This window comes from Chelon labrosus, assembly GCF_963514085.1.
Source record: "Chelon labrosus genome assembly, chromosome: 22".
Taxonomy (NCBI): domain Eukaryota; kingdom Metazoa; phylum Chordata; class Actinopteri; order Mugiliformes; family Mugilidae; genus Chelon; species Chelon labrosus.
The window spans coordinates 10,432,914-10,457,901 of NC_140355.1; the positions used below are offsets into that span (position 1 = coordinate 10,432,914).

Below are 24,988 nucleotides of genomic sequence, written 5' to 3' on the forward strand. Positions count from 1 at the left end.
ATTGTCTTTCAACCTTGTTGTCTTCACCACAATCAGCCTTTACACAGCCTTTATTCGTTCAACCCACATTACAAAGCTCCATATAGTGCCAAACAAGGCTTTATACAGCTTTACATATGCAACAGAACTCTCAGAGACCCTAAGACAGGCTTTGATGTGTAAAAACAGTGAAGTTAATTATAAGGATTTAAGGACAAAGCCATTGCAAGGTGCTCAGTTTTAAATGTCAAAGGGATCCCACTGTGCAGATACAGTGCTGCAGGTCTACAAAGAAATGATAGCAATTGACACAACTGATGAGCCAGAGAAGCTAAATTTCCGCTGCAAGGTCCTGAAGCTCGTTGCTAAGTGACAGAAACTCTTATGCAAGTCCCGACACACAAAATCTAACACATGATTTAGGAAGTCAACACACAGGCAGCGGCACACAGGTTCAGTACTACAGCAGTTTTAAGTCCAGCAATTATTTTTTGCATAGTTGAGTAGACACTGCGGACAAAAAAAAAAAAAAGAAGTAGGAAAAGAAAACACTGAAGTCCACTACAGCACGTTATTTAGCGCCCCCCCCCGACAATACTTGTGTTTACAGCACTCACAATGCTTTTTATTTCTTTTATATATACACACACACGCATATTGTATATACTGTATATATTATAAGAGATAATAATTGCATTGCAGAATCAACTTTAAGTGTTCTTAACTAAAGGAACTGAAGTAAAAATCCAACTAATAATGTCAGTCAGCGGATGTGGAGATGCCTATTTTTAGTTGTCCTGTTGAATACAAGTTCCCTTGAGACGAAAGAAAAGGCAGCCAACAAAATATACAAAACAAACAAGCTCATCTAGCCAATTTAGATGTCTGAGAGCACAACAAATGATAATTGAAAGAGTCAAGTACTTGGAAAAACTCTTACTTTGATCTCTCTCTCGAGTTTTGTGAAATAAAAATAAACCGAAGTGAAATATAAAGTGCGGGACGCATTCAGATGCAGAGAGCTCCCTTCTGCACGTAAACAGCTCCTTGAGCTCAGCCCTTTTTTTTTTTTTACACCTTTTCTGGTGCTTGTTTTTAAAAGCATCCCAAAATCAAAAAGTTTAACCAACTCACTACTGACAACAGTCTGTACAGAGCATTAATATAAGGTGACCGGCGGTTGTGACTTTGTTTCAGGTGCTGGATAAAGATCGTTGGCTCTGTCACGTCACTGAACCAGAGACGTCACCACGACAGGTTGTTAAAATGAAAGACTTTGACGATGTGAACGGATGAGGAAATAGATTCCGGTGGGAGCAAAGCTTGGCTGATAATTAACCATCTTTACTCTAAAACTGAGCTGGTTTTGTAAAAGCTCCAAAAGCCGAACGCCTTCTATTACGAGAATCTGCTATAATATTGTCTCACATAAACACACTATGGTTCATCTTTGACTTACAAATGAAACGGAAATATTATGCATTTGTTTATTCAAATGTGTCATTATAACATATCTGTGACGTGTAAAATTGAGTGCACTCTTCTCATTGCATTGATCGGAAACACTTGGCAACAGATATGGCCCTGAAGTTAACTTGTAATCCTAAAGTTGCATTTAATCTTGAACCTCACAGATATGTAATATTGGCTCATTTTCCTGAATAAACAAAGGATATTCCTGTTCCATTTGTTTGATTGTGTTCTTTTTGTCTACTTTCAGGACCTGTGTGTAAATCCACTGATGTCTTGAGTAATTCTTACGCAGAAATGGAGAAGATTCTGAGTTGTGCAAACAGTTTTAAGCAGCACTATGTATCAAACCGCTTGTGCACAACGTTTACGATTTCGTGCACACTGTATATTCTAATTTTCTGCAGTTGTACACGGACGGTAATTTATTTTCTAGCCATGTAGCTTGTAAAGTTAAACAGTTTAGATTCCGATGTCATGCATGATGCATGATGTGTTTAAGCCCCCTCCTGCAGACAACACTAAGGAACACCTTCTGGAAAAGTGGGTTTCACCAAGTCAAATTGCCCACTCCCTACCACTTGTGCTTTTACCAACTTCCTTCTGTTCAGAACCAAAGCTGTAAGGCCACACTGCTAATCATTCCAGGTAAGCATCAGATATCTCCTCTGTTTAACTTAATACTACACTTTCAGACTTTCTAGCAGGACAAGAAATGGGCCAATCACGACTCTTTGTAGGCCTTCTGATTAGTCTGTTGAGCACCAGCCAGAGGGCTTCTACCCTTTGTCAAGGCCCAACTTTCTATGTTACTGTTGCTAGGTTAGACAAAAAAATAGCAATGCAGGGGTCCATTCCCAAAGAAAAACATTGAAAACCTTTAATAATAGTCCAGAGGTAACGTGGAGATGAGACAGCTATGGTTAGCAACAGTGATTTCAGTTTTTATGTATGTTTCCTCCACTGTACCCAAACTTGTAGGCTATAGACTATGCATGTTTTCTGTAAGAATCACAATTTTTCTTAAAGTTTTCTTATGGCAACAGGCTCCCACATGGTTATTGTTTGTGTAACCTAGCAACAGTAACAAACAGCCCTATGGTTGGTGGTCAGCTGATCAATCAGAAGGTGAAGGAAGAGTCAGCCAGGCCAAAGTTAAAACTTGCACCAACAGCTACCATCTTGAAACGTCTGTGGTTAACTGTTAATCGTCAGCTAGCCGACAAGCCACCTCCACATACTGCATTATGTATCCTCTCCAATCATTAACCTGAGAGACCTAGGGTCGTGTGCAACTCCTTCACACGCAAAGTCCGACCTGCATGCAACCTAAAAAATGTCCGACTGTTAAACCGACGTCTAGAAACACAAATCCAGACAACCCCACCTGTGTTGAGATTAACAGGTGCAAACTGCTCTTTGAACGTTGCTATACGTCACCAACTCTTTATCAATTCTGTGGTTTGCCAATAACAAACGTCTCCAGACAAACAGATTTGTCTCCATTTGATTCGATCCCACACATTTTCGGACGTTCTGAATTACTGACACGTTTTATTTTTCCTCACGATTATTAAAATTAAATAATTCACCTACGAAACAACCACCTTCATTTTGCAGTAGGTCCTCTATCCTGGACCTGAAATCAAACAGCATCACAACTGACTTCGCAATACAGTTCGCAGTACTGTACATATTGACTAAAACATACTGTATCACACAGGATACAAGGCCAATGATCTGTCTCAGTTGTGCTCGTCTCGATCCATCTGACTTTTGTCCAGAGACTTTATGGGTTTAGTATTCTTTGTGTTGTCTGGATTCAGTGCGCTAGCTTGAAAGTAATTCGCATCTGTGAAACAATGATTATGGCACAACACATGCATTTAGCTTGCAGTAGTCAAAAGCAACAAACCAGAGAGGGACCAAACACGGTGTCACACTAACAGCAACATTGAGAAGTGTTCGTCATTAGCACAATGTTATATCTTGCGGGCTCTCCATCGATCAGCCTTTTTAATTCCTGATCTGCAATTGTGTTTTTCAGCCTGATCTGTTGCTTAAAAATAGTTCCTAGATGAGACGATGGAGATGGAAGAAAAGCAGGGAGCCAATCGTACGTTCCCTAGGAGGTCTCCATCATACGCATGTCATCTGTTTCTGTAGTGTCCTCTTTTGTCCACCACCCTGTGCTTGTCCAAAGTCCTGCATCTAAACATCGCTTCACAGGATACTCCGCCACCTGGTGGAGGAAAGCGAAGAAAGGTGAGGTGTAACAGTCACAGGCGACAAATGTCCTGCACAAGTAGAAATTAGAAAAAAGGTTCAAATGGAAGTCGAAAGACTGAGGGATTAAGCGAATGTCAGGTATGGGTCTGCACTGAAACTGCATTCTTCTTTAAGCACCAAATTATGTATCCTCCAGTCCCTCCTCAGATGCTGACCGGGTACAAAAACGCGTGACCACATGTGAGACCACACGAGAACAAAAAAAAAAACCCAAAAGCAGAAGCAGCTTCAGTTTCAACAGGCTCCATCCTTCCCTAGGGGGGGAGGGGTTTATTTTTGTTCCTTTTCTCCGAGTAGAGATCTGGCAGCTAGACAAGCTGAGGGGCTAGTAGAGGGGAGGAAGCCCCATTCTCTCTCACTTACAAAGGCCTCTCAGACTACAACGATCAAGTTTAGCGGGTAGCCCGTGCTGTGGAATGTGCTGTTTGGCAACTTTCACGTGTGAATGTGGAAATAACTACCCTCAAAATAGAAATCTCTTTCATGTCTGTTATAATAGTCTACAATATCATATACAATTAAGCCTTTTAAATTTGTAGGTGGCAGACAGCCCGGGGCTCTGTGACCATTTCTTCACATTATGTCACGTGGCTTCATCATTTTTGTTTTTGTTTTTTTCCCCCTCTGGAAGTTCCACCTACAGAGGATGCAGAAAATTTCTATTTTGTACTCTGTGGTTTATTTATTTTAAATGCATAAAAAATGCACTTTTGATACAAAACATATTTTTAGAAATTATTACAGTGACAATATTAAAAGTGCTTTTTTTTTTTTTTTACCCAAAATTAGTAAAAAGAAATCCGTTTGTTGCATTAATTATCCTTATAGCTTATCGTGGGACCTATACCATCCCTACAGTGAAGCATGGTGGTGGCAGCATCATGGTATGATGCAAGGACAGGGAGACCGGTTGGAACTGAGGAGATGATGAAAGTAGCTGGATACAAGGAGGCCCTTGGAAAAAAAAAAATGACTTTAGAGTGGGGAAATGGTTCCCCTTTGCGAAGATAAAGCTGGAGTGGCTTTGGGCCAAGTTTCTGACCGTCACTGATCGCCCCAATCAAAGCCAAGCCTTAAAACCCAAATATCCACAGATACTTTCTATCAGCTTGAGAGGACTGGCCAGGAACAATGAAATAAACTTCCCAAACCCAGGTGAGTTATTACCCATTAATACCCTATGCTGTAAATGCTGAATTGGATACTTTTGTAAATGGCACATTATATTATCTTATAAGTGAAGACAACCAAACAAATGAGTGAGTTATTTCCATGTGTGTCAGCTAACCCTAACAGAAAACAGCTCACCCCACAGCTACGCAGGGTAATGGAATAGCAGCACTTAGAAAAAGATGAAGAAGTACTTACTGATGGTAAAGAGTCTATTGCTTCTTTGGGGTCGAGTCTGCAGTTTGTGCCAGTATTCTGCTGTTCCATGTTGGATGTGTCACCCCTACATTTGAGTGTGTATTCTTTAACTCTCTGTTTAAAGGTGTCAAGTTCGGTATGGAAGACCTCTAAGTAGACGTCCTGTCCTTCCTACAAAGCAACAAAATTAAGAATATTAATAGTATCAGGAAAACACGGTGCAGGATGGATTAAAGAGAATGACTGTCTGAAGGGAGATGAGAAAATTCCAGTCAGGTGTATAGCCCTCATAGTCAAAACAGAAAAATCTTTAACAATCTTATTTATGAAGCCCTCATAACACTTTATTAAGATATAGATAGATGTCCCTGCATGTTACAGTGTGAGTCCAAACAAGGTACATGGCGTGCTTATGCAGTATTAATAAGATGCGTGTCTTACTTTGGCTTTGTGGAAGAACTGTCTGAAGCAGCCTCGAGGATCCTGCTGAGAGTTGGACGCCATCTCCAGGATGAACTGCATAACTACAGCTTGGTGCGCCACCTGCTCCATGAGAGCTTCTTTCTGCAGGACACGAAACAAAAAGCTGGTTTAGACCGACTGGTTGTCTCAGCAGGTCGTCTGTTCTAACAATACCCACTTTAGTTCACTGAAATGTCATTAATGAATTCTAATACTTAACACATAAGCAGTATGCACTGTCGAATTCAGTTTATTGAAAAATTCTGCAGCATCTGTCTGTAGAGAAACAAGTACGTCCTGAGAACATAATTTATTGTGTGACAGTTTTTTTTTTTTTTGACTAATGCAGTGCCGCGTCGATGATAAAATATTACGACCCAGATACGAGGCGAACGAAGCAGTTGAGGCCATTTCTTTATTTGGAAGTTTAATTCTCTCATCTGACACCAAGGGGAATAGGAACAGCTGAACACACATCCAACACCTGAATATCTGAGGACATAAAAAAAGCTAAAGGCTACATGGCACTCATGTATTTTTATATTTTTTGGGACAGTAATTCTGCACCACAGAAGCCTGTGATCTATCAGTCTGCACCTATACATACAGCGCTCATTAGGATAAATGATGATCGCTCTTGGTTTCAGTTTCTAGGCGACACTGTTGCTTCTAATTACAAGGTAAAACAACAAGTGGCACATTACCCCTTCTTGCTGTAGTCTCATGCACCACAGAATTAAGAAGTTGGCCGTCTCCTGGCAGACGAGATGAGGCATGTCTGCGAGGAACCGCTGACTGTCGTCCCATCTCCGCAACATACCTGAAAAACAAGAATGAAACAAGACTTTATTATCAAGACTGGGGGATGACTCTGCATTACTGTAGTTATTTAGTAAAAACAGAGAAACACCTGAAGAGCATACTGGTGATAATAATAGACGACAAGATGCACTGTTAGACATTTAAGTCGTTATGGATATGAGGACATGAGGTCAATGCTCGTGTGAAATCATAGGAGGTTTGTGATTCTTCCAATTAGCTGATCAACTGTTTTCATTTTAGCTGCACTTTTGCTTCCACGCAAAGAAATGTGCAGTCCGTGTTTAAAGACCGATTTCTTATTTATAGACGTTTGCTGCTGCCAAAAAATTAAAAAGCCTTTGTAGAAACGAAACTTAATAAACAAGTGAAAGTGTCAGGGTAAATGAAAGCAGATTAAATAAAAAACATTTCCATTTCGCTCTTCCTCTTACTACAGCTGAGGAGATGGGCCAGTGATTTGATGCTCAGCAGAAGCTGACTTGTCTTTTTTGATCGAAGCTGGATTTAATGTGCCGAGATGAAGTCCCTGCATGAAACTCAGTCGTCCAAGCATACAAGCTAAAATGTTTTATCTAAAGTAATGCGTCTTCCACAGAGGCTGGGGGGACATCCGGCCTAAATCTGCGACAATCACTAGGCCACAAGTTTAACTACTAAAACTTAAGCATAACCTAAAAATAAAAAAAACAACCATTCTTACTAGACTTACCAAAATGCCTGAGCTCTTGTTCATACTTTTGGAGGAACGTTTCACACTTGTCCTGATCACTTTCTACAGACTGACTGTCGACATTGATGATACTCTGGAAGAAAGAGAAACAGACATGATCTATGACTACCTGGTCAGTGTTGGATCAGATCACTAAAGAAAAATATTAGAAGAAATGTGGTTCAGGTTAGTAATCATGTTGTTAGAAGACAACAACAGGTTTCTCTTAAAATCTTCTACTAATAGCATATGGTATGTTTGCAATTACTTTTTAAAGTTTACACTTCATGTTTTTGTTTTCTCAGACTCACTTTATCAAAAACGTCCCAACTTCCGACGGCTCCGAGCACGGGACTGCGGCTGGGTCCCTGACTTCCCAGCATGCTCTCCTTCCGACGCCACTCCTCCTCGGTGTGTGTGAGCTCTGTGGGGCAGACCCGAGTCCGGGCGCGCTCCTGCTCCAGCGACTCGGAGCTGTGGACCCCTAAAGAGCACAGCTGGTCCTGCGCCTCGGCTAGTCTCCAGCTGGACACGATGGAGGCCTTCACGCAGCGCTGCTGGCTCTGGCACAGTGACGCCATGGGGCAATCACAAAGGTGCGACGCAGGGGGCTGGTGTGAGGTACATGGAGAGGAAAAGTGGTGACTGCGGTGTAATTATCAGCCCATGCGTTGTCTCATAACAATCCTGCGGAGCATTTTATGCCACGTCTTTTATAAGTCATTGAAACTACACCATCAATCTCCTCCTGAGAGGGCTTGATGTTTTATATAGCCTGAGCATATCATTTGACATAGAATGATGGTTTTTATCTCAAGGAGTGAACAGCTGACACCAACAAACTGCTGGATCACAAGCTAAATGTAGCTTTAAGGCTCCGATGACCACAAACATGATGCATTTGCTCCAGGGCGAGGAGAGAAGGCTAAAAATAAACTAATTCCTGTTTCCATTTTGTCTATGATTACATGGCTACCCAAACAGCCAAATGCCTTTCCCAGTGAAGACCAGCCACCACAGGCAGCTGTCAGTGTCTGGGAACATGGAGGACCTGGGGGACTGGGGGGGACCGTGCCTTGCTGCCTGTTGTAGGTAGCCTCTGATCTCAGCGAACAGCGACCTCCCCTCATATGGTCAGTCTCCGTCCTGCGCTGATTTCAGCAAGTGTCCCGACAAGTTGATGGCACTGCAAGTTATCTGGTTACCTTAGAGACACACGTCGATGTGGGAAGGCGCTGACTCAGTCGCGCAACTCTGGGTTTGCATCAGGTTAGCATCGACTCTGTCATGCAGCCTGATGCCCCCTCCAAGCTAGCCGGCAAGAAGATGATGATGATGATGATGATGGCACTATTGTGACGATTAGAAACTGCGCCACAGAATAAAACCACCGAGCCACTGTTTAGAAACATACACCACCCCATACGTTACTAACTGTGTGTCTCTTGAACTCACTTCAGTGATCCCCAAACATGCTCAGCTAGTTAGCATGTTTTAATACCGTTAAGTTTACCTCTGCGGTGCAAGGTAGATGCCTCCCGTCACTAACCCGACCACTAGGCCGAAGTTAATTACCTGTTGGTGAGGATAAACACCAGTGAAGCCCCTGGCCTCTGAAGCTGGGTCTCTGCTAGACTCTTCCTCGGGGTGTTGTGAAGCTCCGTTGCCCAGCCACTCCATAGCTGCTAAGCAACTAGCTGGCTAGCTCTGCCGTGAGACCCGCTAGCTAAAGCTAGCCGTGTTGTGAGGAACCAGAAACAGTGTCGCTCTCCGTGTACAGCAGTCCACCAGAGTTGTGTGCTGTCTAAACGCCAGTCTGAAAAGCCCACGGAGCAGAATAGGGGAGTATATGGTGCGCCAGGGGAGGACAACTACTCCTGTAGATGACAGCGTTGTTTACAAATTACAGCAACCACACTGGCTGCGTGCTTTTAAGCGGTGACGCGCAGGACACGTGGTGCACAACTCTGACCACGTGACGCTGGTCCTTGACGTACCAGACAAGTTATGTGTTTATTTAGACTCTGTTCTATCCTGTTCCAGTAAATTCTTTAATGTAACAGGTCATAACATTAAAAATATACGATAAAGTAAAAAAAAGAAAAGAAAATAGACCCGACTTGTTTAAGAGATACAGCAAATGTTGTGTATTATCTGCACATGTTGTCACAGGTATCTATTGGAGCACTGTAAATAAACTTGTATTTCTTTTTTATAAGTGTATGGATTCAGTCCCTATTTTACAGAACTTCCTAAGACGTGTCACGAAAACAAAACTCACTTTTACAGGTGTTTCAAACACGGATTCCTTCAATGTATTAAATCTATAATATAAAGTGTACGGGACCAGTTTATTTACAGTATTTGTCTGTGCTGCGTAAAATGACCAGAAGGCGGCGGTAGCGAGCTTTAGACTTGCATAACAGCTTTCTGTCAAACTAACCAGTCGTGGAAGAATGTGTACTTGGGAGCTGTTCTCCCTAAACTCAGATTTAAAGGCTGACTTAGATTTATTTAGGTACCTCTTGAGATAAACTTCCCTCATTCATTATATAACATTATAGCCAGTAATGTTTAATATTGAAGCTATGTTATGTTTGAGGAGTTGTTGTCTCCCAAGTCTGGCAAACAAAGTCCAGATCGTGGACAGTGTTAGAGTAAGCGATGCCTTAGACATCACGCAGGGCAAAATTCACACTCCTCAAGCGCCCATGGACCAAACAAACTGACGTTAACCAGAAGTAAAACCAAAACGCGAGGACGTCTACTTGATGATTGGTAAGTGAAAGAAAGTGGTATATGGTGAGCTGTTGAGTTTTATTTGTTTTTGACAACACATTAAAAAATAAAGATGTCTGTGTGTTGGAGAGCAAGGCGATAGCTTAGAACTGAGGTTGTGAGCTAGCTTATAGTGAGCTACGAATCTGCTAACATTAACATTGTTGACTAACAAAATAACATCGCCTTGTTGTTGTATGGCCCTTAAATTTAAGAAGGGAGTATTAAATATGATTTCCACGCGGCTGTCAGCTGACGGTATTATTGATTTGACTGGACCAAACAGGCTCATGTTTGCTAACAGACCTTGTGAAATCGAGTCCCGAGGAAGTACGTTGCATTTTTATCACCACGAGGTGGCGATAGAGGATAAAAGAAGACCGGGGCTGCAGGTGTCCCCCCCCCCCGTCTCACTTCTCTCCATCCCCTGAAATAGCGCTGTTTCCCGGACAGTGCTGAATACCAGAGCCCGCCTCTAGAGCCGGCAGACATACTGACAGAGAGAAACAAGCAGACTTCAGGCCTAAAAAAACATCCTCGGCCTCAAATCTGGTTTCGCAGCCAGCTGGCATCTTGCCCTTTCTCAGGCTGCTGTTCCCACAGGTTTCCCCTGTTGATGTTTGTATAACATTCTCATTTTGGTTTGTTTTTCACTTTTTTTTTTTTTTTTGGATTCAGCGACATGATAGTTGCCCAAGATAGTTGAGCCCTAACACATAAACATACAGCTAAACATGATGTACATAGAATATTTTATCTTCACCCAGATGTTACTATAAATGTTCTGTTACTTATTTCACATATACAGTGGTCCCTAAAGTGTCAGTTTAAGTTGTGGCACTGATTTGTTTGAGCAGTTGTGGTGGGAAAGACTTTCTATTTATACCACTGTGGGGTCCTGTGTTCCTATATCTGCAGAGTGATAGCAGAGCACCATCCTGTGGACAGAAATGAGCCGTACTTCGTCACAAGCAACAGGTTTGTAACACAGTATGACCACACATGGATCTCTGGCAAGATGTCATATAGAAAAAAAATAACTTTAGGGTTTGCTATAGTGTTTATAACAGCTGTATAGACTCCAAAGGTTGAGTAACATTGAGTTTTGTTTTGTTTTTTTTACAATGTCTGACATTTAACCCTTCTATTCATTCTCCATCTTAGATCAGTTATGATCACTACTTTATTTTAAGACTGTGTAATGTCAGAATAATAGTAGAGAGAAATATATGTATTTCTTTCACCGCATTGCCTATGGGTAAGAAGTTTACATACACTTTAAGTTGTTAAACTTGGCTGAAAAGGTTTGTGTAGCCTTCCTCAAAAAAGTTAAAAGAATATTAGCCGGTTCCTCAATAAAGGAAACTGAGTCATGTTTGTAGGCCTCCTTTCTTGGTTAGTCCTGCCTACAAATCTGCTGTTGATTGGAACTCAGGGTTTTGCGAAGACCAACCCCTATACCTAACTTTTGTTGGCTTTAAGCCATTTTGGCGCAACTTTGCGAGTAGCCTGGGGTCACTGTCCATTTGGAAGAACAATCTGCGACAAGGCTTTAACTTCCTGGCTGATGTCCTGAGATGTTGCTTCAACATATCCACTATCCACACAATCTTCCTTCCTCACGATGCATCCTTTCTTATGAAGTGCAATGGTCCCTCCCGCAGCGCTCCCACAGCATGATGCTACAACTACCATTACATTTCCCTTTTTTCCTTGTGTTTGTCTCACCTCATAAATTCATATAAATTTCATACAGACGGTATCACCATTCAGGAGATTAAATGACAGTAAATCAACACTACAGAAGTATCAGACACAGTTTTATACAACAGGTCGTTGTGCTAATATTTCTACCTATGTGAAAACACCTCTTTGAACTTTATTATTTATGCCATAATTCAACAAGCGAGAGTAACATTGATACGCAAAGAACCCCCAGTTGTTTGATAGAGAGTGAGACTATTCAGACTACTATCTCTGATCTGAGTTTATATATCTTTCATTGCACCATTCGTTTGCTCACCACCGCACAAAGAGTTCATGTGGTGTATAATGATATCGGCACTCCACACTTGGAGGAACCAGGTTGTACTAGGTCACTTATGGAGAGGCCATTAACATGTTAACACGACTTTAATAAGCATCATACTCTGCAAGTGCTGGTGTTCTTCTCAGATTCTGTAATGGCACCTGTTGAAAGGCTTTTCTTGCACCTACAAAAAAAATACAAAAGGAGCGAAGTACTTGTAGAAGAATGTTGTGGCATCTTTCCAGCAGAGTTGAGCCACTTGCGCAACCACTGCCAAGTCACACTGAAGCCGTTCTGGTGCTGTAATGACACCAAATGCCCCATTTAGACACTTGATCTTTGTGTTTCCTTTATTTTGGCAGCTGCCTGGCAGCACTCACTCAGGCCTGCCTGCGGATTTAATCTCTGTCTTATTTTTACTGAAATCGTTTTGTAAGAGTGGAACACCGAGATAGTGTCAGATTACCTTAAAATCCACCTCTAGTATTTTCTCACATTTCAAATTTTCTCGTGCCAGTAACGGTTTAAAAAAAAGAAAATCACCCCCTGAGAGGTGAATGAGTGCATGTACTCTCTGTGCGTCCATGTATTTGTATGTGGTGATAGGGTTATTATGTTGTAATGAATGGGGAGCCTCTAGCTCTGTCATTCACCCGCTAGCCAAGATTGTAAAGAAGCTACATGCTCAACATTCCTCTCCTCTCTCCTCTTCTCGTACAAACAGTTAGACTGAAGTGGGTTGTGCTGTTTGTGTTTGTGTGAGTCCCAGTGCACGTAGCCTATGCATGTTCATCAGCGGGATGAATTGGCTGGAGTGGGGCGTATAGCAGGAGGGACAGAAAGGGAGCAAAGGAAACTGTGCAGCCATTCAAATGTTTTAAATCAAAGGATGTTTGAGTGAACTATAGAAGTTTTGTTTTGTTATAGACATTTTAGTCTATTTAATTCATTCATATTTTGTCTGTTTTCCGAAGTAGGTTCATTTGAAAATACTACCGTGCAACAGCATCTTTTACAAAAGTAAAAGTCAATTTCTCAACCAACTTCTAAGAATGAAAATAGATTTAATATCAAGAGGAAATGTGTGGAATGACAGATATGCATTTACAGAAAAAATAACTTTTTGGAGCTAACGCTAATGCAAAGTATGTGTGATCTGTACCAGATGGCTTTTTAAAATAAAAACACTGAACCAAGTCAGGAAACTATTTAGACATTTCAGATATTTATATATATTTTTTTACTTTACTGCGGTGTTTTAAAATGAGAAACAACAACCACATGGTAAACACAGCAACAGTCAACATGGAAGTAACGTAAAGTTATTCTTATTAAGAGTGGTAGTGTAATTTGAAATAGGTGTGACAAAAATAACCTAAAGTAAAGAGCAGCTGCTGAAATCCGTGTTTAAGAAGCAACATGAAAGAGTCATAAAGTGTTGGCTAGGAGAGACACAGTAAAAAAAGAGGTCAGCATAGAGAGAGAGAGAGAGAGAGGGAGAGGTCTTTGGGTCTGCTTTCCCAGGCTATGCATCAGGAAGGCTGTATTTTTTACACCATGACCAGCGCATAGCCTTTTCCTGGGGAAATCCGAGACAAAATCAAGAGAGGCTGGTGCAGGGAGGGAGAGCCGAACAGGAAAACTAGCCCTGGGAAGGAAGGAGGGAGGGAGGTAGGGGGGCAGGTACGGTGGAGGCCACACAGCATGAGCGACAGAGAAAGAAGCTGGAGCTTTTGGGAAGGCTCAGAGACAGACGGACAAAAACGGGAAAAACACACATGCACACTCACAACTCCTCTTGAGCTCCTCTACCCACCGCGGCATTCATAAAATGTGCCCTGAGAGTCTTCTCTAAAGTATTTTGGCTGCACATTCAGCTGGAATGCAGAGCTAATGTTGGGTTCCTCTACTGTCCAACCAGCCTCAGCTGTTAATCCGATGTTATGGCTGCTCAGCTATGCCTGTTAAAGAAATAATATTTGACGTTATGGCTACTCAGCTATGCCTGTTTTAGCAAACAATATTTCCAGTGTATCGCATTACTGATACTCTAAGATTAAGTTGGGGCACAAACCACGGTATTTCAGTAGGTTTGGCAACGAATCAGAAACTTTATTTACACAACCAGTGTGCTAGAATGAGGGCAAATAAGCTTTGCGACTTTCAGAATCCTTATATTTACACAGCAAGGTGGGCCGTTGGAGTCAGTTACATTGTCTGGAAGTGTTGATAATCCTTTTATTCAAAGCAGGTAATTATGCAAATTGATTCAAATAAATCACTTTTGCACTGGAGGCTTAAACTGAACCGAAAGAAATGGGTACAAAGTGCAGGAACGGGACCAGCTTGCATGCTCTCTGCATGTTTTTATGAATCACTCACATTTGTTTGCATATAGACTTTGCATATTTAAGCAGTTTTGATTTTACAAATCGAAGAATTTTTACTTTAATTTCCCAAAAGACCTGACAAATCAAATGCCAAAAACTAAAGTCACTATAAAACTGATTCCTTGACACTTGCGTGTGTGTGTGTGATCCCCCAGGTCTTGACCCTGCCCTGCTGAGTGCTCAACTCTTCGAGCTATGGACCCAGAAAAATCTCCAGATGGTAAGAGTCAATTTCAAGTCCATGCACGCAATATTTGCGTGTTTACAAAGGTGGCGGGATGAAGTCTTTGTGTGTCTGCGCGAAGCCCTTGCACGGGAAGGAGAGCCAAAGAGTGAGATGCCGGCATCATTAAAAGACGCTCACTGGTGTGCAACTGGTGTGCGTGTGTTAATGAGGAAAGCAGGCTGTCTGTCAGAGGGAAGGAATTTGCGTCGCTCTGAATGAACTTGAGATCAGTGTGAGGAGGATATTGAGTGGAAGACATCTGTTTTGCCAATTATGGCGCAGCGCGAGGCGTTCTCACACAGATATTATTTTCTCACGTAGGAAGTTTCTAATGTCAGAGTTTGCATTCTTAAGGTAAGACCCAAAATGCTTCATGAGCCCGTGTGTCTGCACGGGCTAAAAATGGGAAGTTACTGTAGCTGTTTGTTGTCATCAGCTGCTTTGTGGATATTCTGCAAATCACTTGACTGCCACCTCAATTTACCAGACAAGCACAGTGTTTAAAAATAGAAACCTGCAGATGATGATATGCTAGAGAAAAAAAATAAAAAACAGTGTTGAAACGTAAGTCTTGATCTCAAAACAGTCACTCTGCACTCTTTCCCAGTGAGTTGCACATACTGTAGCCCTCTCTAACATAATAGTTCTAACACTCTCTCCTGCCCCGTCCACCCACAGCTACGTCTGGCAGCCGTCCAAGGATTTTCAAAGCTGTCTGACCCTCTGGAGGCCTTACTGACAATCTTAGAGAGCTGCCCGGGCAAACAGAAGGGTCGGAGCCACACCCTTGGCCATCACGTCCTTATGGAATTCCAGGCGTGGATCAAGGAACATCCACAGGTAGATGAGATGAGCCAGCTGTTTCAGACCTCTGGATACTTCTGCTGCTCCAGTCCAACCTGTGTCACATGTAATGGTTTTAAATTGTACATAGAGACCTTTGCTAAAACTTTCTTCCCTCTTTCTCCTTCATTTAGGTATTGTATAATAAATACCATAGCGGCTTTTGTTAAGGGGAGCCACGCACACAGAAATGAGTGTTATTAATATTTTTATCTTTCCTCCTCCCTCAAACAGGTCAGCCTGAGTTCACTCTCAAAGCAGCAAGCAGTGGCTCTTCAAAAGCGAGCTCTTGCTTTACTAACGGATAACCAGCCCACATTCGTAGACAGTCTTGTAAACATCTACCAGCTCAGTTCCTTGGATCTGGCCATACTCCGACTGCATATTAAAGAGTTGCAAGCTTTCAGCTGCTACAAACTGGTGGGCGCCTGTTTTTGAGTCGACTTTATTTCTTAACAAAGAGATTTAGAACTTCAAATTAATGCTAAGCATTTTTTGAGACGCTGAAGTACACTTTCTGTTTCCCACAGGCTGCAGTCCTCGGCACAAAACTGGAAATACAGAAAGAATTAAATATGGAGGAGGTGAGACAAAACATTCTTTGTTGACATGTCTTGGTGTGTGTTCACTCATCAGCGGTGGCATATAGAAACATGTCTTAGATGAGATCTGAATTTCTCAAAGTCTCCCTTTTAAAAAATCGAAATCAAACTCTTTAATCTCCAACGTTCTTCCACAGATGTGTGTGCCGTTAATCTTACAGGATAAGCTGGCACTGGCAGAGTCCTTTGTCACAGGCCACAAGCATCTAGAGCAACAACTGGTCACACTGCTAGACTCTTGGTGCCACCCCAACTTCAGCGTGGAAGAGATAAGAAGGTATGATGCTTCGATGAATGTTTTGGAAACTATTCATGCAGGCGTTAGCCTGCCACTTTCTAAACATGTGTGTACCCACAGGCGGTACCCTACCCTCTCTTTGTCCAAACACTGCATCAGTCAGATTCAACCTAAAATGCTCACCAGGCACGTTTTACGACTCGTGGAGAAATTCAAGATTGATCAAGGTAGGAGGCTGGACACATGTGTATCTCTTCATGCATATTTTTAATGTATTTCTAAGGCAGAGATGATTGTGACCTTATCTTTTTTTTGACACAGCACTGTGTCCCAATGCTCTGCACAAGAGGAGACTAGACTCTCTGCGTTTCCTCATGTACAAGAGATTTGTGGAGGTAAGTGATGGAGCAGGCAGCGTCCTTGCTTGGCGTCCAACATACACTCCTTCCTCTGTCTCTCTGACATTTGTTCCCAAGACCATCTTCAACAGTGTGTTACATAAAACCCCCTTCCCAAGTGACTTTGGTTTAGAGCAGCAATGATTTGTTTCATTGTCTTTGTTGCCGTTTACTAATTTTTTTCTGCTGGAAACATGTCAGTATTGGTTTATGAACGTAAAATATTGAGAACATAGAGCCAGTTTGATTCCTGTTTTCGAAAGACATTTAGAATTGTAATGTTCAACGCTACACCTACAGTATATGCGTCTCTCTGAGGAGGTTTCTGCAGAGTGCAACATGTAGAGAGAACAGCTATGTGCGTTATACAATGGAAGAGAAAAAAAAACAAAGTTTCATTTGGAGATATTTAAATCTCTGAGGTTTTTGGTGAGGCCTTGTTGGCTCGCATACTGTACATTGCCATGAAAACATATGCAGAGCCCTTGGGTTTGTTCTGCAAAATGATTGTAAAGTTAAATAAGCTGTAATTGAATTTTTACAGTGACGCATGCAGAATGTTTAACAATTCAAAGCAGCACGAGAGGGATTTATTTTATCATATAAATGCAGTTTAGACTAAACTAAATTGAATTTTGTCAGGGATGTGTTTATTCCCAATTTCGGGTTTTACTGTGCATAACTCACATTATAGCTTTAGATATACATGTGTCAGCTTTAATTACATATCATTATAGTCAAAATTACATTTTTAACACTAAACTAAAGCTCTAAGGGATGCCAGTGGAGCCTCTTTTATGGTGCACTAGATTGATTGCTTAAAAACATATAGAAAGATTTTGAGACATGGATTTGTGTGTTTCAGATATATGTAAATAAATAAATAAATGTGTATCGCAGACACACTCAGGGGAATTTATCAGAGAAACTGTCAGAGATCAGTATTCATCAAAACTATTTTTTTTGTTTTCTTTTTCTTGTAGAAAAGCATGACAGAAGAGAACTGGTGTGACCATGTACAGGTATGTATGCTCATGTGGATCTATAGACATATATACTGCAGTGTACTGTATATGCGCTTTAATGTGTGATGTGTGGAGCTGGATCAATAACATGTACAAGATGTGTGTTTTTCAATTGTGTGCATTTTATGTGTGTGCAGTATGTAGTGGCAGATGACCTCGAGCTGCAGATCCAGTTGGTGGAGATACTGATAAAGTACGGCGGTGTTAGGAAAGCCGCCCAGTGGTCACTGAGATACAACGTCCCCAAGTATCGACTTCCCTTTGGGGTGTGGGAAACGCAGCAGAGGCTGCCGCCGCATCTCCAGTGAGTTGGCCAGAACACGCATTAACACACACTATTACGCTACTTTAGGTATACGCATGATATACCTTTCTGTGCAAGCATAAACAGGAACAACCTCAGTGTTTTTATCCCTAATGTACAATTTGGACATCGCCACATCCTCTTTCTCGCACATTACAAGTCAGTGTGTTGTTAAATACATACGATTCACCCCTCTTCAGGAGCAGCTGCTCAACGGCGGCTACTAAGAAACGTTTCGTACTGTTTTTCTTTGACTATTTGCGTTTTTGTGTTAGTTGGAATATTAGACGGTTAGAATAACGACACTGTTTCACAATATTTCATTGCCTCACTTCTCATTCTCACTTCCAATACCTGATTGGGCTACACGATCTTCTCCTGAAAAACAGTCAGAGAAGAGGAACTTTTTTTAAACTGTTGACTACAGCGCTGTCCCATCACAACAGCAGAAAGCTGTTGTTTCTGCAAACGCACAATTACGTTAAGCTCTAATTTAAAATATTTACAGACAGAAAAACCCTTTGTCTGTTTTCTCCCACAATGTGCCCCGAACACATATCTTCAATGGCACAGCTCTCACATCTCTCTGGAAATTGTCAATCCGCAAGATCATTGTCTGTGTCAGCACAACACTAAAGTTACATTTAGCCTATTTTCTTTCATTTTTTTAAATTTTCAACCCACTCCCATATTGTATCAGTAGAGATTAAATAGCTTCATGTATCTTTTCACGCCATGTCTTTAATATCTGAACTCACAAAAACTCACAAAGAACACGCGTCTCCCCTCCGCTCAGACAGATTTGTAACAGTGACTCGGGACAAACTGAGGGATGGGTGCCTTCGCAGTCTCACTGTCAGAAGTTCTACCAGGTGCCACTCACCAGAGACAAGGTGCACTTTGTGGACACGCCGGAATCTCTACAAAGATGTCGAAGCATTGTGCTCAAGGTATGGAGAAAAAAACTGCCTCATAATCAAGAAAAACTATTTAGTTTCACCAGTTTTAAGTCTAAATGTCTGTAGAAGATAGGCGGGCAGTCGAGCTTATAAGTGAAAGAATTTGTGGTGAATATTTGTTAACGCTGACGTACCACCCTCTGTTTTTCTCCTTTCCTAGGAAGGCAGTATAGTAGGACTTGACATGGAGTGGCAGCCGACATTTGGCTGTATCTTATCTCAGAAAGTTTCCCTCATCCAGCTAGCAGTTTCTGACCAGGTTTTCTTACTAGACCTCTGTGCAAGCGGATTCTGTCAACACCCAGAAACTATTAGATTCATCAGAGACTTGTTCTCCGAACGAAATATCCTGAAACTAGGTTAGCAAGTGTCTTGACAAATCTAAAATCAGGTACATCTGAGGGCTTTCTCTTTATGCTACGACCTCTCACTTCTCTCCTTTTATTCCCATTCAGGTTATGGTACAGCTGGGGATCTCAAGTGTCTCTCGGCCACCTGGCACCAGTTACTAGAGGAGCCACTGAAGATGAAGGGGATGCTTGATCTTCTTAGTATACACCAAAAGGTAACATTATCCCCTTAGTCACATACCTTAATTGGTATGGGTTCGAAATTAAAGAAATTAAATCCAGCAGCGAGTTTAAGAGCATCATGCTTCCTTTATTAGTAGGGCTTTAGTGGTAATCATGAGCAGAGTTCTTATCTACAGTGATGATGTCCAAATTTAATACATTTTCAACAAAGCAAAATAGATACTTCAGAAATTGCCCCTCTATTTCCAGTCCAAAACTATGCCCAGTAGTTTTCCAGAGATAAATGCAATGTAGCTGACATGATGGTGAGGTTTTTTTGTCACCTGCTGGATTATTGGTATATTTCAAAATGAATGAGAGATTTCTTAAACTCTCAGAGCAGTTTTTCCTAGAACATTTATAATGAACAATTATTCAGTACTCTCAGACATGTTTGCAATGCCTTACAGATCCAACAAAGTAAGATCAACCAGCCTCAAAATGGCCCTAAAGAGGTACTGGTAGGAGAGAACTGTGCAGAGAAAGGCCTTAGTTTGCTGGTACAACAGGTCCTTGGAAGGCCCCTGGACAAGACAGAGCAGATGTCCAACTGGGAGAAGCGGCCGCTGCGCATCAGCCAAATTAGATATGCAGGTAAGGTATTATGCATGCACAGACAGACAATGACAGAGACAGATGGTCCCTGTTCGCTCCTCTATGGAGCAGCAGAGATTATTTTGATATCCCCTGACAAACCGCAAACCAATAAATTCACCCCCTCTTCCTCTCTCGTTCTCTCGCTTCTGAACCTTCTAGTGGCAGATGCCTACTGTTTGCTGCATGTGTACTCTGTTCTCTCCAGCAACCCAACATGCTTTGGGCTGCCAGCTGACCTGCGCAGCATCTCTTCAAGCCAAACAAAGATGAGCAAGGAAAAGAAGCCGAAAGGAAAGCAGGCGAAAGAGGCCCTTGGCAAAGAGGTTAGTCATCAGTTGCCTTATCTCAATATCTATGGTTATTGTTGAAAGTGACAAATATGTTCTTAGGTTTCTATGAACATCAGTTGCTTTGAGGTCTAAGGTGCTAAGATAATAACTGTACAAGACCTGTCAACGTACTGAAAGTAACGCCTATGTCAGGAAATCCTCTCCTCTTCAGATGTGCAAATGCAAGTGTGAGAACCTGTCTTGAGTAAATTAACAGCTAATTATAAAATAAATAATCATACATATAAAGAGTATCAAATCTATAAATGAATGAACTAGTCTATTGGCCGTAAAAAAATAAACACTTGACCGGTAACTTGTCTTTTATTTATGTAGCAGCTTGCACATAGCATCCATCAAGCTAGACAGCTATTACCTAGCATCATAGTGAAGAGAAAGCATAATGGGTGCAGCTATCATTAGCTGGTCAAGGCAACAGAGACAGACTAACTATGCAAATATGCAACTGACCTTTCATCATGATGCTCAAGCTCCAAATCCAGTCTAGCTAGTTATGCATGCAGAATGAACACCCTAATTATGTAATACTTAATAGCTGCTTATGTTTACAGTTGTTACAGAAAGGTATTCCAACCTCATTTTTTAGACGCCGTACTGTAGATGACGGGCGACGTACATAAGATTTATTAATTCATTTGCCATATTTGTGCCTATAACACCAGAGCTTTCAGTCACCAGGGGGCAGGGTTATTTCTGATGAGCATTCAGCTTCACAGACCACAAGCCTGAACTGGAACCTTGTTTTATGAGGAGATACTACAATAATTTAATAATTCTGAGATTCGTGATAACATGTGACCTTTTTGCATGACATGTGAATGAATACTGAGAACCTCCCAACTGAAGGACCAGGGTTTGAGCATCCAGCCTGCAGGGAGGGACAATACGCATTTGACCAAGACACTTCAGAAGTTCCTATCAGCTCCAGGGGTGCAGTTGTATAACTCACCCTGTGCTTTGACCTCCCTGAACTGTGGTGCAAGTGAAAAGAAAATCCCCCTATGGGGATCAGTTAAGTATCGCATTATTGTCTCTGTCCATTTAGGAATGTCAGGGGGCTCAAAGGGGGAGTCCCCCTCGTTCTGACACAGAGAAAGGCCTCCTGTGTGGTGAGAAGGCCTCAGAAGACATCCCCCCGCTAGCCCCCCAGCAGTTGAGGGTGGTGTGTGACAACATGCTACAGGGACTCGGGAGGTACCTGCGCTGTTTAGGAGTTGACGTGGTCATGCTGGAGAACGATGATGATCACAGAGTTGCAGCAAAGGTTAGTGAGTGATCTATCTGGACGCACATATACTTTTATACACAGACAATAAACACATGCAAGAAGAAATTGCAAAGTTAGCCAAAGCATCAGGGATACCTGGTAGTTAGTGCCAGTTTCACTGAAATGCTGCTACTCTTGATACCAAATATAAGTCATCAATCAGTCCAACTCATTCAACATGTGTAGTTCCCTTAATGAGTCACCCTGTTTAGGGCTGCAATAGCAACAGGTTCCAAGCAGGGCTTTTTGCACCTCAGGGTCTTGTACCTGCTCTCAGAGGAAAGTACCATGAAGTGACATGGTTGTTTACTCAATCTGAAGTTAACAACTGAAATGTGAGGTTTTTATACATTTTGTCAATGACACTAATTGCATACTAGGATTTGGCAGCCTATTTACTTGCCTGTGATCATGCGGCTGAAATCTTTCCTCCTTTGTGTTTTTTTTCCCACAAGTCCCACCAGACCTATTGCTGCACCTGCTCTTGCTGCCAGCTTTTTACATATTTTTGTTATTTTTCTGTGTCTCTAGTGCCTATGGCGTCTTTGAATGCCTCTTTCATTCTAATGTGAATTTGTTGTGTGTCAGTTAGCACAAGCTGAAGGCCGTGTCATACTCACGTGTGGGCAGCCGTTCCAAACTGTAAGTAAAAAATGAACACAGGAACAAATCTTAAATCTACACGTTGCATTGTTTGTAGATTACATTTTGATGTATTTTTTTGTTTTGTTTTTTGTTTGTGTGCATTTGTGCTTATGCAGGTTGTACTTATTTGCCAGTATACATCAGATTTTTCTGTCTTCCAATACAGTTGCGTTCCCAAGTGGGTGAGGGTCGCTGCCTGTCCCTAGACTGTTCAGAAAAGGCCAGAGACCAGGCTGTTCGGGTCCTCAAACACTTCAACGTCCAACCCACTCCCAGCGATATATTCAGCCGCTGTCAGGTACTTCTGTGTGTGGAAGTTTTTGTGTTTGAATAATGTAAAGTTCACCCTAATAGGGGAAACTGTATGAACTTCACCCCTGGCTGAGTTATGTAACGCCGTCCTCTGTAAAATGACGTCCATAACTCACTTAGATATTACTTCTGTGTTTTGCATCTTATTCACACACATATTTACAGTGAAAAAGAGGAGAAGCTCTAGTTTCTGTATCAGCAAGAAGTACAGGCGACGTTAATACTCGGGAAATATTTCTGTTATTTTAAAACCGGTTGATCTAGTCAAGTTCCTGATTTATGGTGGCTGTGGTAAATTGCCTAATCCAGATTGAAAGAGGAAGCAATTAACATATAATAATGGGACGGGCAAAAGGTTATTGAGTTTGGCTCATTTCTACTTTCTGCACTGGCTCTGAATCTCAAGTCGTACATAAAAGCAAGACTTCCTTTTTTTGAGTATTTTTGAGTGACACATTTTTAATAAGATCGTCATGGAATTGATAATTATATTGGTGTTGTACCAGATTGGAAAATGACATACAAGGGCCCAGTACAAGTTACTTTGGCAGGGTGTCTGGGTTCACCTTTGTCAAAGATCAGGAGCTTGAAGTTGAACCGCTGTAGTTTCATGTTAAAGGTAGCCAATTGAGGCCATGCCATTGTAATTAGTATCCCTCCTGGATGCCTCCCTGTGAAGGTATTCTGGGCATGTCCAAATGGGGGCAGACCCTGGGGCAGACCCGGGAGACTCTCAAAGGGATTGCATATCCCATATGGCCTGGGAATGCCTCGGGTCCCCCAGCAGGAGCTGGAGGATGTGGTAAGAAAGTAGGATGTCTGGGTTGTATTGTTCAGTTTGCTGCTACCACAGCCTCTCGACCTTACAGGTGGTACAAGATAGGTAGGGGTAATGGATCGATGAGAAAATAAATGAGGCCAGTTAAGGATGGGGTATCGGTCATCATGCAGCGTAATACAAGGAACTGGAAGGAACCAGAACTGAAAGAAGCTAAACAGGAGAAATGAAACACTATATATTTTGATTTACTGAAAAATCTTCTAGCATCACGTTCTTCTTTCTTCACTTACATAAACATTGCATTGTTGTGTATATACACACACACACAAATGAGCACCTTAATTTATCACATTACTGTTTGATAGAATGTGTGGAGCCTTGAAAATATGTTGAGAGGTTGCTATCAATAACCACGTGATTTATGGTACCTGACCTGTAGATACCTCTGTGGGTGGCTATTTAGGAAAACCGTGTGCTACAACGGCTGTGTTTGTGTTGGTGGTGGTGACTGGGAGGGGAATGTTTCCAGTACAGTTTCTAAACTTGGGTGTTCTGGCCAGATCCTAGTAGGGGGGCCCCAAATGTGTCAAGCTACGCCGTCAGCTGCATTTCTTTCCGACCCAAAAAGCTACAAACCTGGACCACCTTGTTGCTACCTCCAGGCAACGTGGAGCTAAACGGGCGACTGGCCAAATGGTCAGCCGTTTATTGGCTCTTGGTTGCTCCTGACAGCCCGTCTGGGGGAAGTCGCTGTGTTATATTGTGGCCAAAGGAGGGCCAAATGTGTCCTCTAAAATAATTAAGTGGTTCACATCACTAGTCACAACCCTTGTCGCAGATGTTTAAAACCAGTTTGGACAGTAAACCTGAGAAAACTTTGTCCTGTGATGTAGAAATTTGATTCCTACCTCAACCAGGGAATAAATACCTGTTTTAAAAGAAATTATTGGATTTTATAGGTAACTTGATTCATACTAATCTTATTATTATTAATTTCTAATATTAAAGAGAAAAAACTTAGTAAAGTTATGTATAAATTGTGGCGCATGGTTTATTGAAATGACTACGTTTACTGATGTAGAATACTTCTGTGTGTATGTGTGTGATAGAGAGTGTCTCACCCTGGGGGCTGCTCCACAGCCCACCCAGGCAAAGTTAACCCCTTTGTTATCTGATTGTAAAGCTCTCTGATTAGCAATGGATGGGTTAGTTTCCCTCCCATTGTCTCTCTGTGTTTCTCCCTCATTCACATACACCGTTGATGAATGTCACGAGAAAAGAGGACTTAAAACAAAAAGACAGAAGAGATTATCCACAGGCTTGTGCTGGTGCGCATGCGAGGACGGTGCAGGGAAAGGGTTAATGTTTGTCTCTGTGTATCAATAGGCCACACAGATTTTTTAGAGGCATAGGAATGTGTGTCCGCCATGGAGACCCCAGGAGTGAAAGCGAGACGTTGAAGGGCCTCATGTGTATATGTGAACTTGTCTGCATAGTTGCACAATGAAGAAATATTGAATCATGTTTTTCTTTTTTTTTTTTTAAAGAAAAAGTCATGTACGGCATTTGATAG

At 41.8% G+C, this 24,988-nt stretch overlaps 2 protein-coding genes across 4 annotated transcripts in view; one reads left to right on the plus strand and one right to left on the minus strand.

Moving 5' to 3' along the window:
• Positions 1 to 32: 32 nt before the first annotated feature.
• cdc37l1 (cell division cycle 37-like 1) lies at positions 33 to 9,138 on the minus strand. Of its 2 annotated transcripts, none has more exons than XM_084572484.1 (7): positions 8,675 to 9,138; positions 7,411 to 7,710; positions 7,100 to 7,193; positions 6,273 to 6,388; positions 5,548 to 5,670; positions 5,107 to 5,277; positions 33 to 3,691 (listed from the first exon to the last, which is right to left on the minus strand). In XM_084572484.1, the coding sequence occupies exons 1-7, from the start codon at positions 8,777 to 8,779 to the stop codon at positions 3,575 to 3,577; spliced, it is 1,026 nt and encodes a 341-aa protein (XP_084428610.1). In that variant the 5' UTR covers positions 8,780 to 9,138; the 3' UTR covers positions 33 to 3,574. The 2 variants fall into 2 exon arrangements, with proteins under 2 accessions (XP_084428610.1, XP_084428611.1); XM_084572485.1 differs by lacking the exon at positions 33 to 3,691 and adding an exon at positions 3,710 to 4,692.
• A 686-nt stretch (positions 9,139 to 9,824) lies between these two features.
• exd3 (exonuclease 3'-5' domain containing 3) overlaps positions 9,825 to 24,988 on the plus strand; it is a 37,279-nt gene continuing 22,115 nt past the window's right edge. Inside the window, exons 1-19 of one of the 2 annotated variants that reach the window (XM_084571742.1) lie at positions 9,825 to 9,877; positions 10,796 to 10,855; positions 14,452 to 14,516; positions 15,201 to 15,362; positions 15,600 to 15,785; positions 15,896 to 15,949; positions 16,105 to 16,244; positions 16,326 to 16,432; positions 16,527 to 16,600; positions 17,587 to 17,625; positions 17,766 to 17,932; positions 18,729 to 18,882; positions 19,052 to 19,250; positions 19,347 to 19,456; positions 19,874 to 20,057; positions 20,220 to 20,383; positions 21,456 to 21,674; positions 22,266 to 22,319; positions 22,489 to 22,620. In XM_084571742.1, the coding sequence (XP_084427868.1) occupies positions 10,828 to 10,855; positions 14,452 to 14,516; positions 15,201 to 15,362; positions 15,600 to 15,785; positions 15,896 to 15,949; positions 16,105 to 16,244; positions 16,326 to 16,432; positions 16,527 to 16,600; positions 17,587 to 17,625; positions 17,766 to 17,932; positions 18,729 to 18,882; positions 19,052 to 19,250; positions 19,347 to 19,456; positions 19,874 to 20,057; positions 20,220 to 20,383; positions 21,456 to 21,674; positions 22,266 to 22,319; positions 22,489 to 22,620 (2,238 nt within the window). In that variant the 5' untranslated portion in view covers positions 9,825 to 9,877; positions 10,796 to 10,827. Of the gene's footprint in view, positions 9,878 to 10,384; positions 10,856 to 14,451; positions 14,517 to 15,200; positions 15,363 to 15,599; positions 15,786 to 15,895; positions 15,950 to 16,104; positions 16,245 to 16,325; positions 16,433 to 16,526; positions 16,601 to 17,586; positions 17,626 to 17,765; positions 17,933 to 18,728; positions 18,883 to 19,051; positions 19,251 to 19,346; positions 19,457 to 19,873; positions 20,058 to 20,219; positions 20,384 to 21,455; positions 21,675 to 22,265; positions 22,320 to 22,488; positions 22,621 to 24,988 lie in introns of those variants that run through there. The other variant, XM_084571743.1, reaches the window with a different exon arrangement.

Coding starts and splice junctions, on each gene's coding strand:
- cdc37l1 (XM_084572484.1), bottom strand. CDS start 8,779: ATGGAGTGGCTGGGCAACGGAGCTTCACAACACCCCGAGGAAGAGTCT. Junction 7,194..7,410: donor GTTGGGACGTTTTTGATAAA/GTGAGTCTGAGA, acceptor TCTTTCTTCCAG/AGTATCATCAATGTCGACAG. Junction 3,692..5,106: donor CAATAGACTCTTTACCATCA/GTAAGTACTTCT, acceptor TTCCTCCACCAG/GTGGCGGAGTATCCTGTGAA.